Source organism: Leishmania martiniquensis, chromosome 4, assembly GCF_017916325.1.
Source record: "Leishmania martiniquensis isolate LSCM1 chromosome 4, whole genome shotgun sequence".
Lineage (NCBI taxonomy): Eukaryota > Euglenozoa > Kinetoplastea > Trypanosomatida > Trypanosomatidae > Leishmania > Leishmania martiniquensis.
The window spans coordinates 213,989-235,237 of record NC_090139.1 but is presented as its reverse complement, the minus strand read 5'-3'; the positions used below and the strand labels follow the sequence as shown (position 1 = coordinate 235,237).

The 21,249-nt window shown below is 64.2% G+C and overlaps 4 protein-coding genes across 4 annotated transcripts; all 4 read left to right on the top strand.

The window, feature by feature from the left end:
• Positions 1–645: 645 nt before the first annotated feature.
• Positions 646–10,095, top strand: LSCM1_07449 (uncharacterized protein; the record flags this gene model as incomplete). The annotated part of the gene is made up of 1 exon (XM_067324819.1): positions 646–10,095. The coding sequence occupies one exon, from the start codon at positions 646–648 to the stop codon at positions 10,093–10,095; it is 9,450 nt and encodes a 3,149-aa protein (XP_067181426.1).
• Positions 10,096–10,891: 796 nt separating this feature from the next.
• Positions 10,892–11,695, top strand: LSCM1_07448 (uncharacterized protein; the record flags this gene model as incomplete). Its single annotated transcript, XM_067324818.1, has 1 exon — positions 10,892–11,695. One exon carries the CDS (start codon positions 10,892–10,894, stop codon positions 11,693–11,695), a length of 804 nt encoding a protein of 267 aa, XP_067181425.1.
• Positions 11,696–13,661: 1,966 nt separating this feature from the next.
• Positions 13,662–14,564, top strand: LSCM1_07447 (uncharacterized protein; the record flags this gene model as incomplete). Its single annotated transcript, XM_067324817.1, has 1 exon — positions 13,662–14,564. The coding sequence occupies one exon, from the start codon at positions 13,662–13,664 to the stop codon at positions 14,562–14,564; it is 903 nt and encodes a 300-aa protein (XP_067181424.1).
• A 1,772-nt stretch (positions 14,565–16,336) lies between these two features.
• Positions 16,337–21,073, top strand: LSCM1_07446 (uncharacterized protein; the record flags this gene model as incomplete). The annotated part of the gene is made up of 1 exon (XM_067324816.1): positions 16,337–21,073. One exon carries the CDS (start codon positions 16,337–16,339, stop codon positions 21,071–21,073), a length of 4,737 nt encoding a protein of 1,578 aa, XP_067181423.1.
• Positions 21,074–21,249: the final 176 nt, after the last annotated feature.

Genomic DNA, 21,249 nt, shown 5'->3' with positions numbered 1-21,249 from the left:
GTAGACTCTGATAGCGCGCCTTCATCCCCTCGTCATTGACGCCCCCCTCCCTCCTCCTCCTCCCCCACACACACGCACGCACACACACACACACGCTGAGGCGCCCTCTGCCCAAACAAACAGGAACGCACAGAGACCCTTTTAGTTGGTGTGCGTCTATTCGTTTTTTTGTTGCTGTTTTCGTATACGCACTTCACTTGACCACCTCCCCCTCTCTCCCACCTCCCCCCCTCTCTCTCCCCATCCCATTCGACTCCCTCTCTCTCGCTTCCTGTGACGCATAGTTCTTTTTCTGCTCTCTTCAACAGATTTGACGCTTTTACCTCGCGCCGCCTCTCAGAGCGCCGCCGCCGCCGCCTCCTCCCCCCTCTCTGCTTCCACGTCCGCGTCTGTGCGTATGTGTGTGTGTGCGTGTGTCTGAGTGCGTCTGTGCGTCGAGTCGGTGGTGGTGGAAGACGTCAGTTTATTTCTGTTCGCCGCCTCCTGTGAGTCGCTTCTCTGACCCCCGGCACGAACGCGCGTGCTCCCTTCTCTCTTCCTCTGCGCGTGCGTCCTGCCGTCTTTCCCCGCTCTCCCGCCGCCGCCGCCGCCCCTGCTTTTTTTTTAAAGGCCCTTCGCAGCTATACCATAAAGGAGAGGTTCAACATGAAGAAACTGGCGCACGTGTGTCTTGTAGCCCTCCTTGGCTACGCCCTGGCTGGCCTTGCGGGCGCCTATTTCCTGGTCCGCTTCCGTCGCCTGCACTGCGTGCGTCAGGTGCAGCCGTGGCACTTGCTTCTGCACTATGTGTGCTATGGCGGAATCCTCACCTACCTCATCAGCGCCGCCTTGGTACAGCATCGACGCAGCGGCAGCGAGGACGGTGAAGGGACGGCCTCCGTATGGGGTGTCTCCCTTTCACAGTCACTCTTGCAGAAGACAGTCTCAGAAGGCATCTTGCCCACGCACTTCGTCGGGGAACAGCCAGCTGGGCAGCCCTCACCCGCTTCGAGGCGATGGCAGGTGTGCGAGCTGTTAGGGCAGGTTGTGCTTCACGCATTTCTGAGCCCGTGGACACGGGTTACACCAGCACCATCTATCCTGGCGGCGAAGGCAACGACAGTGTCTTCCTGCTGTCTCTACGAGCCTTTCGTGCAGGCTATCGCCGCCACAGCGTTTTTCAGCAGCTTCGCCTTGCTTTGCAATGTGCGATGGCGCTACGCGGTGATGGGCATGGCTGAGCGGCAGCCTGACCTCTGGAGGTCCATTCTAGCCGCCACCGCTACCAAAGCTACGGCAGCAGGGCCAAAGGGCGGCGCAGCGCTCGCGGAGGCGTCTGACGAGCTGGAGAAGCACACAGTTTCAATCCTCGATGGATCAGGCAGCAGCACTGTCGCCACTGTCTTTCCCCTTATAAGCGGAGGCGCCTTCGGGGTGCCCAGCATTCTTAGCCAGCGGGCCATTGCCGTGCCGCGCCGGCGCCGGGCACGCGCACCATCGTACGTGGCTAGCGCTCGCGATCTTGGTCACATCTCTGAAGGCGGCCTCGACGACAGCGTCGGCGTGACCAGCATCGCTGCCACACCCACCGCCGTGGAGGGCTCGGGTGGAGATGGCTACCCTGTCAACTATCTTCGCGCATACCACGCGAAGCGTCGTACTGGTCGTCGCGAAGCTACAGCCGCGCCGGCGGCGGGTGTGGACGGAACCCCAGTGGAAGCGGCAGCGGGCAGCGGCAGCGGACGCACGTTCGAGCAACGCAGCTTGCGTCATGCACGACTGCGCCAGCAGTATCCACGCGTCACAGCTTTTTGTGAGGACGACTATGATGACATCGACGATGATGGCGACGGGGTGCTGAGTAGTGCAGGGCTCAGCAGCCAGGCCAGCGGCATGGCCTCTTCCTCCTCGATGCGGGAACGCGAAGAGCCGTCGCGAACCGGCAGTGGCGTATGGCGTCGCCTGCGGCACTTCTCCGGGTGGCGTCTGTGGCCTTTCAGTGCTCGTGAGTGTGAAGAGGGCTCTGCAAGCACCCCGCGAAACGGCCCCTTTTCGCTTGAAGAGCACTGTGGCTTCCAACACTTGTGTGAGCGACTGCTCGCTGCCTTTTGGTTGAGCGACACCTTGGTGGTTCTCTTGACGTTCCTCACGTTCGCTCTGCTGGCGGTGGCCCGCGTCGCTGTCGCCGTGGCGGTGGCGTCCGCCTGGGCGGCCACGGAAGCGCTGACGGCGGAGGAGAGTCAGGGGCCGGTGCATGGGAAAGGTGGAGGGAGGCAATGGATGGCAGCCACGGTAGCCGCAGCAGTCCTTCCACGCCCCACAGAGGGCTTTGTGGGTCTAGCTGGGCTGCTGCTACTGGCTGCGGAGCGCGCGCTTCTACGCCGTTGGATGCGACTGCTGCAGCAGATTCGCGCCCTCTCTGCGGCCGCAGCATTCACCTCACTTGCAGCCTCCGCTGCTCATCGTAGCACCCTCGCTGCACGCCAACAGCACTTCCGGCAGCGTCAGCTGCGGCGCTCCTCGCGGAAGCCGGGCAGCGGTGGACTTCGCAGCAGCACAGACTTCTCCCCCATCCCTTCCACAGACCAGCCGCAAGGTGTGGAGACGGCTGGGTCTGCAGCGAGTGTCACCATGGAGACGATGACGCTGGTGCCGTTCCGTTTCCGCTATGTGTTGACGGTCGCTCTCCTCTTGCTCTCTCTACAGTTCTTTTCGGACGCGACGTGGGCGTGGGCGGCGGCGGTGTTGCTGACGGTGGCGAGCGCGGTGGCCAGTCTCGCCAACACCGTCGCGGGCCCACTGCACTGGGTGTCCACCGAGTACCGCTCTCTTGTGGGTCGCACATGGTGGGAACTCTTCTTCGCGTGCTCGTTCACGCCGTTCTCGCTGGATTTGCTGAACGCGCATGGGCAGCACGTGATGGGCTCCATGCTGGAGGCGATGCCGGTAGCACTCGGGGAACAGGACTTTCCAGCGGCAGCCGGCAAGGGGTGGCTGGCGTGTCGGGGCAACGCCACCTGCGTGGCGGTGAGCACCACTGCACTGTCGCCGTTTAGCATTCGTCACCGTCGCTACTCCACCGCCCAGCGAATCGCGCGCGTGAGGTCTGGCGGGGGCAGAGGCCCGCTGGGAATGCTGAGTCGCCACGGCGCCCCATTTTACAGCAGAGCTGTCGGCTGCACCTCTTCCTTGTCCGCTCCCTCCGCTGTGGCCGCCGCTGCAGCGGCGGCCACGCTGCTGACAGAAGACGCAGTCGGTGCCGTTTCGGGCGACGGCCACGAAGGCAGCGGGCTCCTCAGCGGCGATGCGCCGCACTCGCACGGCATGGCGAGCGGCGGCGCGGCGACGGCCATCTCGCCCATACAGTTTTGGCACAATGTGGCGGTGAAGGTGCTGCAGCAGTCTGGCAAGGCCACGAGCGAAGTGGCTGGCGCGGCAGAGCTCGGCGGGGGGGAGGACGGGAGCAGCGTCGGTGTCGTCACCGTGGCCGCTGCCGCTGCGGAAGGCGCCCCCGTCGATTTGCGGCGGTCCTTCACCGACGGCGGAAGTTTGAACGCCGGGGCAGTTGGACTGCGCAGCGGCTGGGCCGCCGCAGAAGACGCCACGGCCGCCTTGCTCAACCCTGCGCCGATTGCGGGCCCTCTGCCAACGCTTTCGACTAGGCCAGATACGGAGCACTTGAGCCCCGCGGCCGCCCGCTTCACCCGCGAGAGCTTGAAAAAATCGATGCTGCTGGCATTGCCGACAGTCGCACGCATGGGTGGGAAGGTCGAGTCAGCGGAGGTGGAACTGCGAGACCGGCTGGCCGTGACGAAGCGCGCAGAGCCCCGGCCTGAAGAAGTGGAGGAAGGGGCCCCTCGATGGCCTGTCTCAGACGCGATCGCATTCGGCTCAACGCGCAGTGACGAGGATGAAGAGAGGCTGCCGACCGGCCGCCCCTCGGTCGATCCGGCGGTGCCAGGCGCTCTTGACAGTGCAGGTGAAGCGCAGCAGCAGTCAGGCGCGCGAGATGGGTGGCTTTCGCGTGCGCTGACGACTGTGGTGTCCAGCCTAGCTGCGACGCGCTGCAGCAGTGGCTGCATCGACGGCGATGGTGCCGAGGTATCGTCGTCGCAGCCGGACTCCGCCTCGGAGGCGCTGAGTGTGTCCCTCATCAATAGCTTCTCCTCCTCCTTCGGCTCCTCGGCGGCGCGTGCGCCGATCGACGACGAGGAGGGCTTCGAACGCTTTCTCGACTGCGTGCGCCGCGACGGGGACAACACGTACGCCTTGCAGAGTTTATTGGCGGTGTACGGCAACACCTATGGGCAGCGGGTGGACGCCAAGGGGCGTGGCGCCCTGCACTATGCGGCAATGGGCGGGTTCGTGCACGGGGCGGTCTTTCTCGGCCGCATCGGCGCGGAGCCCAACGTGCTGGACAAGGCCGGCTACGCGCCGCTGCACTACGCGGTGCTCTACCACACCGAAGCCCGCCTGCCACCGCACATCGCGGGCGAGTCGCCGAGCGCAGCCGCACAAGGGGCCCCACAAGTCTTAGGCATACCTGTCTTGGAAACGACCACCGTGCAGGCTGCCGAGCAGGCGAAAAAGCGTCAACGACGGCATCAGCAGCAGCAACTGGAGTGGGTGCAAGCACAGTTGCAGGCGGCCTATTCGGCAGGCAGTGACCCAGCCAGTGTAGCGGGAAGCCGCATTGGCAGTTGCAGGGGTCCGCAGCAGTCGGCTCCCGCAACCAGCAGCCACATGGCTGACGCAAGCGCGGCGATGAGCAGCACTCCTGGCAAGTCGCTTACCGCCCTGCCGCTCCCAATCTTCATTCCACCGCTGGTGTCGTTGCAGTCTTCGAAGGGAGTCGGCAGCACTGCCGCTGGAAGCACCAGCAGTGCCGTCGCTGACGCGAACTCAACAGCGATTCCAATGGCAACGACCGCTGCGACGGCGGCGGCGGCGGCCGTAGCTGCCGTCGTGGTGCCGGAGGAGAAAGAGGAGTGGTGTGGCATGATAGGTGCGCTGGTGCACCTCGGCGCGCAAGTCGACCTCCCCACTGCCAAGTGGCTTACAGCGCTGCACTTGGCCGTGATGCAGGGGTCCGTCGGACTCGTCAACATCCTGCTGCGCGAAGGTGCGAACCCGCTTCTGGGATCGGAGCTCGAAACACAATCACTCGGCTCCACGATCGATACTGTCGCGCGGTGCGACAGCGACAGCGACGATGTCGTCGTGCGAAGTCCCCGCAAGGCGTTTCTGCAGCGCCGCCACCGCAGGCAAAGCGGGATTGCAGCCACGATGCCTTCAAGGCAGCAGTGGCAGGCGCCGACAGACACGCCTCAGGTCATCGGTCGTAGAGGGAGGGCTACTTCCTCTCTCGTATCGAGCGAGAGCGACAACTTGCACGCAACGCGCGGGGATGCCAGTCGCTTTCTTGCCACCTTCGCTCAGCGCCGCCATTGGGTAGACATACACGTCTCCAATGCTGGTCACCCTATCACCAACGGCCACTCCAAGTCGCCTCTGTTGCTGGCCGTGGAGCTGGACGCGGACCTAGCGGTAGCCAGCATGCTGCGCCATGCTGCCTTGAGCACCGTGGCCCGGATGGTGGCCGGGCTTTCACCGATGATGCTGCCTGTCGCACGTGTGCCAGAACAGTTGCCGCCAGCGTCACTGCCTGCACCTCCAGGAGCCCCCTCTATAGTCACCGTGGTGTCAATGGCAAGCGACTCCCTTGCGTCGAGAGTGCAAGGCTGGCCGCCGCCGGCATCGCTTCCTGTCACTACCACAAACATCTTCGCCTCTCACAGTGGGCCCTCGGTCGCCGCCGCCAGCTTCGCTGATCGCTCCACCTCTTCCGCATTGCTATACCACCCCTCACCGTGGCCGGCCACGCATCCATTGGCTGACAGCGTTGTGGAGGACGCCGCCATCGCGTGCCCGCTTCCGATCGCAGAGGCCGCCGCCGCCGCGGCAGCAGCAGCGTCTACCACTGCAAGCAGTGGCCATGCACACCGTCCGGGGAGTCGGCTGATGTCTCCGCGTACGGCTGGAATCGCGGATGCCAGCCTCTCCTCGAGCGTCACCACCGCCCCCATGGGCACCACACCCCATTTCTCATCACCGCAAACGTGGTGGGAGCGGTGCTGCCTCCACGACCTCAACCCGCTACATATCGCTCTCGCGCTCGGCAACGCGCAGGTGACTCGTGTTCTGCTCCTGCAGTGGTGCTACGCCGAGGACGTCACGCGCAGGCACGACGCCGCGGCGTCTCTGCACACGAGCGTGAGTAGCGCAGGGAGACTGGGCGGAAAAGGGCGTGAGCCTCGCATGACCACCATTGCGGCGCTGGCACTACCAGAGAGCGTGCTGGTCGCAACGGCGACAGTGCCGCCGTTGCTGCCCGCTGCGGGCGCGGTGACGTCAACAGCTGCCACAGTGGCACCCGACGATGCGGGCAGCATCCTAACGGGCGTAGCCAATGGTGCGGCGAGCAGCTTCTGCGTCGACGTTGTGGCGGCGGAGCAGCAGCAGCAGCAGCAGCAACCGGTGCTGGCGCACATCACGGTCCCTCTGGCGGAGGAGGCTGAAGGCTCTCCACTCGGTGTAAGCGTGAGTGGGGGCGGCGGAGCAGCAGCAGCGGCGCCGACCGCAACCCTCTCCCTCGTCCCCTCCACCGGCTCCGCCGCTTTCTGGGTGCCGCCACTCCGCCTCAATCTGTTCCACTTTGCGGCCGTGGGCGACTCGACGGAGTGCCTCGCGTACGTACTGCGCTGGCGTGGGGCGCCAGACTACGTTCCGTGCTCGCTGGACGGTGTTTTCCACGATGACCAGCAGACCGAAAGCCCCCGGCGTGCGTCAACGATGGCGCAGGAGGCGCATCAGCACCACCGACAGCAAAAGCGGCTGCGCGTCCACACACCTAGTGAAGCGGCGGTGGCGCCTGCCGAGCAGCTTGCGTTCAACGCGGAAGACGGCGTCTTCACCGAGTGTCAGAGCAGCAGTAGTACGAGCGCAACAGGGGCCAACCACATCGTGGCGAGTGATGGAGAGGTGACTGCGGCGGAAGCAGCAACCCTGGTGACGAATGTTGGTGAGCAAGACGGCGTCTCCAAGCAGCTCCGCTTGCTGCCTGCTGCCACAGCGACGAGTCAGGTTCCCGCAAGAGTCGTGGCCGTACCCCGACGATTGCGGGCGCCGTCTTCGGTGGGTTCAAGAACGATGCGCACAGCGGATACCGCTGTCAAGGCTCAAGGAGACGGCATTGCCTCCAGCGCCACCTCGGACACCTTTGACCAGGCGTGGAGCAGCAGCAGTTTCTCTGACGAGTCCAGTAGTGCTGACAACGCGGCAGCGGCGCCGGCAACCTCGCGTCGAGAGCGGTGCACACGAGCACAGCAGCAAGCTTTTGTGCGCGCTCTCGTCACGCTACTTCAAGCCAACATTCGTGCCGATGTGGTGCGGGCACGGGTGCGCACAGCGCTGTTCGGCAGTAGCAGCAGCGAAGTTGGTGATGGTGGTGTTGGAGCTATCAGTCGCAGCCCCCTTCGCCGGCCGTACGGCAGTGAAACCCTTCAGAAGACAGTGAGGCCTTTGAGCGCGAAGGTTCATCATCAGTCACTGCGGCGACCCCGCGAGGGCGGAGTAGATGACGAGGGTAGTGACGGTAGCAGCGACAGCATCGTGATGGCAAAGACCTGCTTCGGCTCGACCGCCGCCGCTGCGGCGCTGCACACGGGCATGGCTGTCTGCTACGCAACGATGAGCCACCCCCTTGACCATCATCAAGACGGATTCCGTAGCGAAAAGGGCGCCGGCCACTCAAGCCCTCGCAGCAGCAGCAGCGGCGGGAACGTGCAACGCCGCATCGATGAGGACTCTGTGGCACCCCGAGCGCCGTCCCGGCAGACAAAGGGAGCGGATCGACTTCGCTACCTACGCCAGCAGCGCAGCTGCGCCTTCGTGTCGGCGGTGGCGAAGCTTCGCCAGTCCATCACTGGTGTCCCAATCGACATCGCCCACCTCGCGGCGGTCGAGACGGCGGTGGATCGAACCTGTGCACGGATGACCTCCGCCAGTGCCCGCCGCTCCCTGCAAGAGGCGCTGCTAATCGTAACTCAACGGCTGCAGAATCAACACCGCCGCGCGCGGCTCGCCACCGGGCTCAGCTGTGTGGCAGCAGCCGCAACGGCAGCTGTCGACGCGGCGTCCGCCGACGGCGATGGAAGCGCTTCACGAGCGGAGAGCGACAGCGAGTCGGCGGCGATCACCACCGCCTCGGCCACGGTCGGCACGTCGACTGAGGCGACGAGGAACGCTGGTGGCAAAGACGGCGACGACGAGGCCGAGGACAGGCTCCACGCCGCTGCCACCGCCACCGCCGGTAAGGGCGAGTCTAGCATGAGACACCGTCAAAGCACCCGGCGGAGAAGTTTGGAAGCAGCCCGCCACAGCATCAGCAGCCGCGGATCGTCCTCCTCCTATCCTTGCCCGGGCTCGCCATTGGCGCAGTCCTACTACAGTGCCCCTCACTCGATCACGACGACCACTGCAACGAACATGCATGAGTCTTGCTCGGCCGGGCCGGCCGAGCGCGCCTGGGCTTGTGCGAGTGACGCGGAGAGCCGCTGCCGTTCTGGGCAGGAAAGCACGCTGCGACTGCTGCGCGCACTCAGCTTGGAACTCAATGCCATCGATACACGGGGGCTGACTCCGCTGCACTACGCCATCGCCAACCAGAGCGCAAGCATGGTTTATCTGCTGTGCGCGTACGGCGCCACGTTTGTCTTCGCCTCTGAGGAGACGGAATCGTACTTGACGAGGCACTCGGCAGAAGTGATTGCGGCCACGGTGGCAGCAGATCGCCACAGTGGCGGTGGCGACGCGGAGACCTTTGTGAAAACCGGCATGGAGCCTGCTACCAGCCAGGAGGGCATACCGCGCCCCACTGCCACCACGAGCCCCACGTCGCCGGCGACGTTACTGCTGCCGACGGCATGGACCTCCGCGCGTGCGCTGCGGTCGGCCCCAGCTGTCACCGTGGCCACAGACGCCCTCTTATCCTTGGGCGAGCACTATTACGCGCAACTGACACCGTCAACGCAGGAGGCGCTGCGGCAAGCGGCCAAGTCAGGTGCTGCGAAGCATCTGCTGTATCGGATGCCTACCCAGGAGGAGTGTGAGGCAGAGCGGCGGCAGCTGCCGCCTCCCTCGGCGTCCCCTGTGTCTGAGGCGGTGGAGTCGGCAAGCGACAGCCGCCAGCATCGCGGGTTGCCACCCACGCCTCACCCGCCGCCGTCGCCCGCTGTTCCTACCAACAAAACCGCGGACACCTCTGCAGTCTGTGCACACGTCCGTGAAACCCGAAGCCCGCCTTCGCCGCTGTCACCCGTGGCGGTGCCGCCCGCGCGCCGCCCAGGCATCTCACAGCAGCCCGCAACGATGGCCGTTACCTTGACCGCGGCACTGGGCATCAGCAACTCCAGCCCCGTTAGACGCGCCGCCGCCGCGGCCCCGCCTGATGCCTGCCTGGTCGGTGAAAAGTCACTTGGCAAGACCACGATGATGGCAAGCGGAGCCGGTGCCGATAGTGATAGCAGGGATGCGCCGCTCGCACATCTGCAAGCATATCTTATCGAACAGGAAGCTAAGGCACTGCAGTCCATGGTAGCAGGGAAAGCCGGCCGTAGTCGTGGCAACGACGGCAGCGGCGGAGGCACTATCGCCAGTCTGCGCTCGCCCCCGCAGTATCTGAGACGCTGCCCGAACGCGGACGGGAGCCTTGAGGCCAAAGGCGAGGCGACGGTAGCACTGAACGCGGTTGCCGGCGGTCCTTCTAGACAAAGCACCGCCCGCGAAACGCCGCTTCAATGCAACGCGTCGAATTCGTCCGCCTCGACGACCACAGCGGCCATGCACGCGCCTGCGGCTACGACTACGGATGGGGTAGCCGTGTCACCCACCTCTCCCGCTGATGCGGACTACACGCTGCTGGAGCCGCATGACGTGTTCCTCACACACGTGGTACGCGACCCGGCAAAGGCAGACAGTATGGTGCGTGCGGCAATAGAAGGGACAGCGCTGCGCTATCTGTTTCTCGCCTCTTTGGTCTCGCGAGATCCTCTCTGAGAGGCGCAAGAGCGCGCACACGAGTGTTCGGCTGCGCCGCGGTGATGAGAGCACTGGGCAAGGAGCATTGGGGAGTCGGCCTTGGCTTACCTTCCACCTGTGGCTGCGGTTGCGCTGGAGGCTTTTGTGGCACGTCTCACCTTCGCTGTTTCAGAGCAAATGGCTGCATTGGCGCACACGCATGCGTATATGTGTATATGTGTGTGCCTCCCTCGCTGATCCCACATACGTGCCCCAGACAGAGAGAGAGGGGGAGAGGACGGGGAGGGAGGAGGTAAGTGGCGGTGATGGTGAAACGATGCCCAGCAACAGAAACTGATGAGGCGACTATTGGGCGTGCGCCTCTCCCCTCCCTTACGGAGGCGCCAAAGGAGCTGCAGTGTCAGTTGCGTGACGAGCTGCACGCGCTCCATGGCTGTACCAGCGACTCGAGGGAATATATGAGAAGGGAGGCGCGGAACCTTTCTGCCTTTCACGAGGGCGTGCCTTCCACAGCGCCTCTCGCGCGCACGCATGTGCCCCTTTCTGTCCTCCCCCTTCCGTTGTCCTCACCATACACCACCATCATCACCCCCCCTTCTCTCTCTTTGTTACCCGCACCCCTCGCGCTACCGGCACGTTTACGTTTAAGTTTGCCTGCCTGGGCGTGCGTCCACACCGCTGGCTTCGGCTACTCCCCACCCACCCCTCGCAGAGACACACTTTTTTTTTTTGCACTCCCCACACCCGTTGCCGAGTAAGCACCTCAAGGTATTCGCTGCCTGCAAGCCTTCACGGAATAGTTGAAAGAGAGAGGATGAGCTGGTTCGCGCGCAAGCGTCCGACGGCGCCCGTCTACATCCCTGACCCACGTCGCCCCTCTGCTTTGTTTGCCTTTGCGTCTCCGGAGCCCTTGCTCAGTGCGCTACTCGTGGCTGTCAGTCACTATTTTCTCGTGGTAGTCGCCGGGAGCAGGTCGCTAAGCGGCCCCAATGGGCTCTGGCAAGCGTTTGGCCGCCAGAGTCGTGCCCACACGCAGAGCCGCGAGGCGGCGCTGCTGACAGACCCACCGCTGGCGATCAGCCTTGACATGCTCGTGGTGGTGCTGTGCATCTTCTCCGCGAGCAGCCTACTTGCTGCGTGCAGTCGCGTGCTGGTGAAGGAGCAGCGTCGCGTCGAGGACGAGGCGGAAGCGGCGTGGCTGGCGGCCGTCTCGGACCCGGAAACGCGCACGGAACAGCTCGCGAGGGATGCGGAGGAGCTGTCGGAACGGGTCAAGTTCTGGCAGAAGAACGATCAGCGTCGCAAGGCTGGCCAAACGGCGCTCCGTGAGCGTATCCGTAGGCCAGACGTCATGGCGGACGAAGTGATGACGAACATTATTGTCACCCTCTCCGTCGCGCTGAGCCTCGAGATCGCCTACTTCATCAACATGCAGCCGCCAAACGAAATTCGCGGTCTCGGCATGGCTGGGATGTTGCTCGTACTGATTGGCGGCCTCATTGTCTGTGCTCTTGACCGCTACCTCAGCTGCATGCGCCACTACTGCAACTACGTGAATCTGCTGTGTATCATCGCTCTGCTGGTGCTAGTCGCCCGCGCGAGCGTGCTAGCCGAGTGAGCATCCGCGTGGTGTGCACCTGCCACATCTCTGCCGCTGCGCTCTTCGTGAAATGGGGAGGATGGGCAGGCGGATGAGCTCACAATAGGTGTCTTAACGGATGCACTCGTGCGTTCGGTATGCGGCGCACACACGACCTCCTGCGCTGCCGTGCCGACTTGACGAAGGGGCGGGTGATGCCCTCTTGCCTCCGCTGATCTCCGGTGCCACCGGCATCGGCTCCATCGTTCACGACAGACTCACCCCATCCCCTCTTCCCTCAGTGTGCGCCGCCGCCGCCGCCGCACGGTTGGCCGCTGCGGCACAGATACCGCGCTCTGCCCGCCGGCGCGCGATGGGGGCGTGGCTGTGTGTAGCCCACGCACTGACGAAGAAAGCGGGGGGGGTGCAGCGAACCCTTTCTTTCACTCTACACATCATTCGAGCGCCATCATCACAGCGATGGGGGCGTGGCTGTGTAGGATAAGCGAGGGGCGACTTCATGCCGTGCCGTCGGCGCAGTGATAAAGAGCAGTGAGGCTGCAAAGCTGCGGGCATCCCCACCTTGCGGAGGGTGGGCCTCTCTGCCGCATGCGGTGGAGCGCTGCTGCGGGTGACTCGACAAATACTGGCAGGTGTGTGTAGGAAGCGTCGCGATTCACGAAGAGGGGGGCCGTTGGTCCGTTTAGCGGCTCTCGCCTGTGTAGTATGTGTGATGCGCACGGCGAGACGGAGCGCGGCAAGCACCTGCTTCCTCTTGGCGGGATGCCGAGGTGTGTACTCGCCCAGGTGAACAAAAGTGAAAGGGAAGGGGGGGCGGCGGGCAGACGGCGATGCGATCGGTCGAAAGCTGACGGTGAAAGGCATTGCCGCCACCTCGTACAGCCGCACCACTGCGCGCGCGAGAGAGAGAGAGCGGCAATGGTCCTGTGATCTTCACAGATGCCTCGCGAGTGGGGCGGCGCGCCATCCTTTCGTGGAGAGCGTGGGGGTGTGGAAAAGGGCCTTGCAACAGCGCTGGCTCGGAGAAGCAGCCCCGGCGGAGGCGTTTCAGCCACCCTCAGAGAGCGCGGCTCTGTGCCTGGTGGGGCAGCGTCTTCAGCGCCCACCAAGATTTCAGCATTCAGCTGCACTTCACGGAGGGCTTTGACGGGGGACACGACTCTTAGCAGGGGGGTCCGTATCGCTGTGGTGGCGGGCCACAGCGCCACTGCGCACCCCTCACCCCTTCAAAAAGGGCTCCCAGCGGCTTTGGTTGGGGGAGGGGGGGTGGCGTCGATGGTCGAAGGACTGCATCGGAAGCTGCTTTTGTTTTTTCTCGGAAGGAGGGGCCATAGCGGCGAACTGATTCCTGCGTCAATGGGAGAGGCGCTGACGCTGCGTCCTGCCGCATGAGTTGTCCGCCCCGCGAGCGCAGCCGGAGGCAGAGGTGGAGGAAGGCGCGCGACAGATCGCCCCATATCAAGCGCAGTCGCCCTCACTACGACAGCGGTGCCCACACCGAAGCAGCAAAGTTGAGCTGAGCGTGACGCGGTGGATACGGCCTTTCGTGCGAGTACGCTGGAGAGCGCGAATCCCTGGGCGGCGCACAAAGCAGCAGGACTGTAAGTATGTGTGTGTGTGTGTGCATGCTCCGTTCTGCCGTCTCTTCCGCATTTAGTCGATGGTGAAGCAACAGTGTAAGCCTTTGGCTAAGGGGGGTGGAGGGCGCAATAGGAAGATGGATAGGCGCGCACATGCAAGCGCGCGTTGCTTGTGCGCCCTCTTGTGCCCGTTGAACGTACTTGTGAGTCGTTCAGACCCGCCAGTGTGTGTACCGCTATCCCCTCGCCCTCTCTCCCACTCTCGCACCCTTTCCTGTTCGTCTCGAGTCACGCACACACGGCAACGCAGCCATCCAGTGCACATCAGACGCCGTGCTCAGGCGCTAGCGACTCGCGAACACACACACACACTCACACTCACACAAAGGCGCACACAAGTGGAAATGCCGGGTCCCGGTCTCCTACCTGACGGGTGGTTCCGTGAGGAGAGCAGCATGTGGCCTGGGCAAGGTCAGGGGCTCAAAGTGGAAAAGGTTCTGTACGACCGTTCCACCGAGTTCCAGCATTTGACCGTGTTCGAGTCCGATCCGAAGGGGCCATGGGGCACTGTTATGACCCTTGACGGTGCAATTCAATTCACTGACTACGATGAGTTCGTATATCATGAAATGCTGGCAAACCTGTCACTGACGTGCCACCACAAGCCGGAACGCGTGCTCGTCATCGGCGGCGGCGACGGCGGTGTCGTGCGCGAGGTGCTGCGCCATAAGAGCGAAGAAGACCGCATTGTGCAGTCTATCGATCTCGTTGACATCGATGGCGAGGTGGTTGAGCAGAGCAAGCTACACTTCCCGCAGATCGCGTGCGGCTTCGCGAACCCATGCGTGACGGCGATCGTTGGCGACGGTGCCGCCTTCGTGAAGAACGCGCCAGATAGCACCTACGATGTCGTCATCATCGACACAACGGACCCGGAGGGGCCGGCGTCGAAGCTGTTCGGCGCGGCGTTCTACAAGGACGTGCGCCGCATTCTGCGGCCCCGCGGTATTGTATGCAACCAAGGCGAGTCTGTCTGGCTGCACCGCCCGCTGATCGAGAAGATGATGGGCTTCCTGAAAGAAGACATTGGCTTTGCCTCGGTCAAGTACGCGATGATCTACACCCCCACCTACCCGTGTGGCAGCATCGGCACGCTTATCTGTGCCACCTCGCCCGACACGGATGTGACAGTGCCGATGAGGCCGGTGGAGTCGCTTGGGTTCGCCGACAAGCTCAAGTATTACAGCAGTGACATGCACAAGGCAGCCTTCGTGCTGCCGCGCTTCGCGGCGCACCTCAACGAGTGAAGAAGTGGAAGAGAGGGGGGAGAAAGAAAATAGGAGGGGGTGGGGGCTGCAGATTCTAGCGAGGCAGTTGAAGACATAGGTGGACGGGGCGGTCGGAGATGTGGCAAGCGCACCGTGTCGTTGTGCTGCGCACCACTCACCCGCCCACCTCGCCTGTCGATAGCTTCCTCAGCACCTCAGCTCCGCGTCCCTTTTCACTGCCACCCGCTAGCTTACACCACTTCGCCACCACCACCACCCTGTCTCGCTGTCTCTTATGGCGACGCCGCATAGGCTCATATCATGTCACTGAATGCTCGGCTGTGTGTATAAGGGCATAAATATATATATATATGAAGCTATGCACACACACACACACACACACACCGACTCTTTCACTTCAGGGTGCGTGCGCCCGCTTGTCTGTCGGTGTGTTTCTTAATCTTTTTTTTTTCGCTATTTCGCAGTGGGTGGGCGGGGAGGGAGCTGATCGCCGAACCGCTCCGTTACGCCGCCGCCTCCCTCCCCTTCCTGCGCATCTGAGCAGGGACGGGATTGCCTACGCGAGGGGGTGGGGGAGGGGAGGGCGTCCACCACTGTCGACGCATCGTACCATAACCTCAAGCGAAGGAGACCCGTGGCACCGCCAGCACAGAAACCGCTCAGCACACGTGCGAAAACGCAGGGCAGGCGGTCTCGAGCGCGCGAACCGGAGAGGGCGCAGATAAAAATGGTAACGGCAACTTATCCGCTGGAGTCCACGCAGCGCATGGCAGAGAAGGCGATGCGCGCGCGTTCTCGCTTTTCCTCGACCCTTCCACCCTCTTGGACTCCTCCCCTTCCTCTCCCCCCTCACCCCTTGCATCCCAAATCACCCTGCAACCCGCCGAACCGCTCAGGAACGCCATCATCGCCGTTCTTCTTCGTCACACCATGCCTGCTCGACCGAAGAGGTAAGGACGCCATGAGGACAGCGCCGCGACTGGCCTCTGTGGCTTCGCGACAACGAAACCTAGCGCTGTTAAACGCCATCCCGTCTCCCTCCCTCGGAGGGAGGGAGGGAGGGAGGAGGACTGTGCCAAGCAGAAGAGAGCGAAGATTCACGGGCACGTGCGCCTCCCTGAGCCATGCGCGCAGGCGTGTGTGTGTGTGTGTGTGCATGTGTCTCCCCTTCCCCCCTCCGGCCAACGGCTCCTGAAGGATATGTAAGCACGCGAGCGAGCTGGGCACAAGAGGCGTCTGGCGTCCGCCACATCCGTGTCCGTACGCTGACTACACACACACACACGCACCTCCCACCGCTTTTCACTAATCGCTCCTGGTACTCGTTCTGCATCTCACCCTATCTCGCTTGTCGCTGCCGCGCACCCCTTTCTCCCGCTTTCTTCTCCTTCAGCTCCCCTTTGCCCGCAGCCTGCTGCCGCTGCTCATGTGTGCATCGCGCGCGCACATACACACAAGCATACAACTCCTTCCTCTCCTCTTCTCATCTCTGGCCTCCGCTTATCTTGCGTGGGTGCACAGCGATACGCCCTCCGGAGGGGAGAGGAAGATCAGCAGCAGCGGTGATACAGTACATTCGTGCCCCTATTCTCGACGGATACGCAATCGAGCCGGAGGCGGTCCGCGCCGAACGGCACGGAGGCGCACGCGCGCGTTACATGCGCGTGCCGACACACCTGATCAAGTCGTGCTGGCAATATTGCGGTCGCTACGTGCGCGCACAAGTGTGTATGCCTCTGCGCTGTTGCGACGCATCTTGCCTCTCTCTTTTTTTTCAGCTGCTTTCAAAAATGTTTGACCGGCCAGGTGGAATTGGCCGCGGCGACGGCGTTCCGCTCGTCACGCGCCTCCTCCTACTCCGTGCCGCGGTGCACGTTGACCTGTCGCCGTCTGCTTCACCAATACCATCGGCACGGGAGGCGGCTCTGATGCTGCCAACGCTGCGCATCGTCTCACATTTCGCGCAAGAGACGCCATCGGCCTCCGCGTCGCCGCTGCGACCATTGACAACCACACCAGAAGAAGAGGCACAGTTCCTGGAAGCATATCCCTCGCTACATGGCTTGCTCAGCTCTCTTGCGGCTGAACGCCTGGCACAGCGAGTAAGGCTGCGCCAACTGCAGACCAGCGTCGTGCGGACATCTGTGAAGCTCACGCGGGCAGCAGCGGCTAGCGCTTCGGCCGAGGACACCCCCGCATTGCGTAGCAGCAGCAACAGCAGCAACGACGTTGACTACAGCCAACTGCAAGGTGTTGTCGCGGCTGCGACGGCAAGCTTTGCTGAGGACGCGGCATGCTGCAGCACCATCACCCCGCACAGCCCGCAGCTAAACCCGTGGTGCTTCCTGCCCGTCTCTGCGGAGGGCTGCTACGTGACGGTGCCATCACCGCCGTTCGTGCAGTGGTGCAGAACGCAGGCGGTGCGCTGCTGTGATGGAGTCGGCACCGCATCGCCAACTGAGCCAAAGTTTTGTGGCGGTCCGATGCGGTACACCGACATCGTGCACTACGCAAGCGCCACCCGCTCACCCTCCAGCCGTGCTCTCTCTGCCAACGCAGCGGCAGCAGCGCTGGGTCCTGGTGACGGCGAGGACAGTGGCTACATGCATGGCTACACATTTATGCTCGAGGGCGACGTGTTCACCGGCAGTGGCAGAGGCGGCGAGGCAGCTGCGGTGGCAGCGGCTGTGGCCTCTATGGACCGTCAACTCTCGGAGGCCTCGCTGCGTGACAACGGCGGCGAGGAGGCGAGTATACTCATGTGGTGTGTCCTGAGTGACGCGCCGGTGTACAACTTCATGCGCGCCCTCACCCACGAGGCAGTCTCGGCCATGAGCTACGTCGCTCAGCGTGTGTATAACGAGCGTGTCGGGTCCACCGTGGCATCGTCGGCAAGCGCCCCCCTTGCCCCCGGTGTCTACACAGCGCTCCTGGACGACGCACTACAGGAGGAAGTCGTGCGGCCTCTGGCGAAGGAGCTGCTCACCTGTGGCTCTGTCAGCAGTCGCACGTTGCCTGGGGACGCCTTCACCGTGCAGCTGGCGCTCCAACGCAGCAGCGAAGACGGTGGTGGTCGCGGTGGCCCCACGGCCTCACGCTCACTCACGTCCCCTGCACCGAGTTTGCTGACCTTTCGCCGCCCTCTCGACATGCTCTACCCCCACGCGGACGTGCCGTTGGCGCCCCTCTTGCTAAGCTTCAACGAAGATGCTTTGCATGTCCTGCAGTCGCTCCTGATGCAGGAGGCGCGGGTGGTCGTGCTCGGTGCCACTCCGCAGCACGCGTCCGCATGTGTTGTCAGCTTGCCGGCGTTGCTGAGTCCGCTCACGTGGGTGTCCCCGCTCGTCCCATACCTCCCGCCACATCTGGCGGCCGTGACCGGGCTTCTGCAGACGCTGCTGCGGCGCCCCTTTGAGCAGCGGCGACGGCACGCCCCGTCGGGTAAGCCGCCTGCCCAGCTGCTCGCCTCACACCGGGTGGAAAGCACCGGCTTCCTGGTCGGCAGCACCGCCGCCATCCAGCCCTATCTTCTGCTGCTCTCCTCTTCGTCAAGGGTCGAGGCAGGCATGGGCGCCAACGACCGCGGCGGCGGTGAAGAGCGCGCGACGCGGGTGTGGATTGCCGACGCTCGAACCGGCTGCATCGGTGTGTGCCCGGAGGAACCCGTGGCGCGGTTCTCGCGGGCAGATTCTCTGCCGTCGGCCAACTCGTCGGACGGGTCCGCAGAAACGGCGGCGGCGGCCAGCACAGCCCTCGGCGCTTGGGCGACTCCTGCGCACGTGGATCTTCGCCAAATCGCGCCGCACTGCTGCGAGCGCGACGGGAGCCGCAGCGATGCCGCTCTGTACGGCGCCGCTCGCAACCGGCTGCGCGCCGCGACGGAGTCGAACGTTATGGACGCTGCTCCGCTGGACCTCCTGCCCGCCTTTAGCGACGACTTACGTCACCTATTACGCCGGGTGGTGAGCGTCGACAAGCGTCGTCTCTTCCGGCACTGCCTGGAGGCGATGGCGCAGCACACGCAGGCCCGACTTGAGGGCCTTGAGTCACTGGCGGCACGCCTGACACGGGGACTGCGACTGGAAACCGGAGCAGCCAGTATTGGGCGAAGCCTATCCACCGATAGCACGTTTCATGACGTCTTGGAAAGCCGCAGCAGCTGCAGCGGTGCCGAAGAGTGGGATGAAGAGCTCACAGAAAATCATGCCAGCGAAGGCGGCATCGCTGCACTGCGCGCCACGACGGTGACTCTCACGCAGTCCTTCTCGAAGTCCTTTGCCAGTGCCGCCGCGTCTTCGGCGATGTCCTTCGCTGCCACCACTGCTCCGCAGTTTCCGGTGTTGCCCCCTCACGAGCTTTGGCAGCTGCAGGTGGAATGGTTCGACTACATGGTGCGTCGCTTCACAGGGGCGTACCGCCGGGGGCTGACGACGACGATGACGGCAGCGGGCGGTGGTCTCGGCAGCCGCAGCAGCAGCGCTGGCGGATCTGGACAGTGCCGCGCCCCCACCATCGAGTCGTCCCTTTTCTTGGTGCCCGGGATGGACCAGCGCCACGCACTGGCGAAGCGCGTCTCTCAAACGCACCTTTTCAAGCAGTTCGAGTGCGCTGTCCTCGCTGCGGAGATCGTGGGGCTGCGCCGCGTCTTATCCCGCTCTGCGGATGCGCGCGCGGGTGGGGCGCAGCCGCTCCACAGTTGCGACGGGGGCGCGGAGGTCCACCCTCTCCTCGCAAACGTGCGCTCCCTGGCGCTCTTCGCCCTCTGGCTCAGTCGTGCGCGTCTCCACTACGCAGAGCTGTACACCGACCTAGCCTCTGTCGACGCGGTCGGGCTCGTGCACACTGCTATGGTCATGCGGTGGTTCGCAAAGCGGCCCGGATCCTCAGCGCTGGTGAGTGTGCCGGGTGCCATCCAGCTTCTGGCGGGCGGCTACAGCGACAGCGGCGCTGGTGAAGAAGCGGAGGCGGCTACCACGCGTGCTGCCTACCGTGGGCGAGGCCCCGACGCGCACGGCGGCGGGGGCGGTGCCCTTCGCGGACTTCTGTCGAAGGTCGCCAAGAAGGTGAAGGATAGCCTTAATAGCGACGGAGGCGGCAGGGGCCGCGCGCGGGGAGTGGAGGCGGTCTACCTCCCGGCTGCCGTCGCTTGCCTGCACACGTTCCGCGCTCCCCCTTTCTCGCAGCTGCCCAAGGCCCCCACGCTGTCCGCCATCCCGACATACGCAAAGGACCCCTTGACGAAACGCAGAGGTGATGCAGCGAGCTCGACCAGTGGCCGTTGCGGCCGCCATGTACGCCGCCGTCACCGCACTGCGGCGCAGGCACCCCTTTCGGGCTACGCCTCACTGCCGCCGCGAGCCGAGTGGGCTCGGCAGCAGGAGCAGCAGAGGCGCATCGCACTCGACACGGAGTTCACGCTGCAAGACTGCGTCAACGTGGTGCAGGCGGCGGGCCCCGGTGGTGGTGGCGGCGGTAGCGGTGGCGGTGGCTACGACGTCTCAGGAGTGGGCGTCTATGGTGGCGGAAGCGCGTACGTAAGTGGCTTGGGGCTCACATCGGCAACGCCCGATGCCATTGCCCGCACCGGCGGTGATGCGAAAGATGGGAGAGCCAACGTCGGCATGAGCGCCAGCGCGCAGCAGCGCGATGCATACATGCGAGCTGCGTCGGAAGCATCTCTCTACATCTGCCACGCGCTGCCGCTCGACATCGTGCACGAGTTCAGTGCGTACGAGCCACTGCTGTGTCCTGTCCCACCAGGCCGCGCGCAAAGCTCATCGGCGGGCACCAGTGGGGACGCTCTGGAGGTCGGTTCCGCGGCAGCCTACCTGCGAGTGGGCTCACTCTGCCCAACATATGCGAGTGTGTGGTGCGAGGGCGAGGCCCGCATGATGGGCGCCTCAGTGGAGCAGCCGCACCCGCGCCCAACGAAGACCTCCACGTCTGCTGCGGCGTCCCCAGCCTCATCTGCGCAGTCACAACCGCAGCCGCCAAGAGTGGCGTACCCTGTGCCGCCGCCGCTGTGGGGCGCCTTCACCAGCGGCGTTCCGCAGGACTACCCCTCTGCAACACCTGCGGCGCCGAATGGGAGGCGCGATGGGGATGCGCCGCTACACCAGGCAGTATCTGCGTGCGCCTCTACGCCAGCCTCGTTGCTGTGGTCCAATGCCACCGGCCCGCTCGCGGTACACTCGGCCAGCGACAGCCCTAGTCTCCACGGTTCGGCGACGCTGGTCACCGGCACCAACGGCAGCGGCACTTGGAGTGGTGGCGGAGGTTGGAGTAGCGGGGCACCTCCCATGATGATGCTCGAGGCGACGGAAGCGCTGCCACCGCACCGCGGCTTTGCACCTTCGTCGACCGCCACTGCCGTCGCAGCGCCCGACCCTCGCACTTTAATGGACGACCTCTTTGCTGGCATGCCAACGCACCCGGCCGTCGACACGGCGACAGCAGAGAGGGGCAGTCAGCGGCAGCCGTCGACGGAAGCGGCTCACAGGCCGCTAACCCTCGACGATTTTTTCTAAGAAACGGGGAAGGGAGGGGAAGGAGGAGGAAGCCGACCCATGCAGATGGGGTCGAGGCCTCGTGTACTTTTTGGGCTGGCGTGGGCCTGCGCACGTGCCTGTGTCGTGCGACGGTGTAGTCTCACAACCGCCTCCCTCCCCCTCTTCCTCCCCTCCCTCCCTCCCTCCCCCAAAAA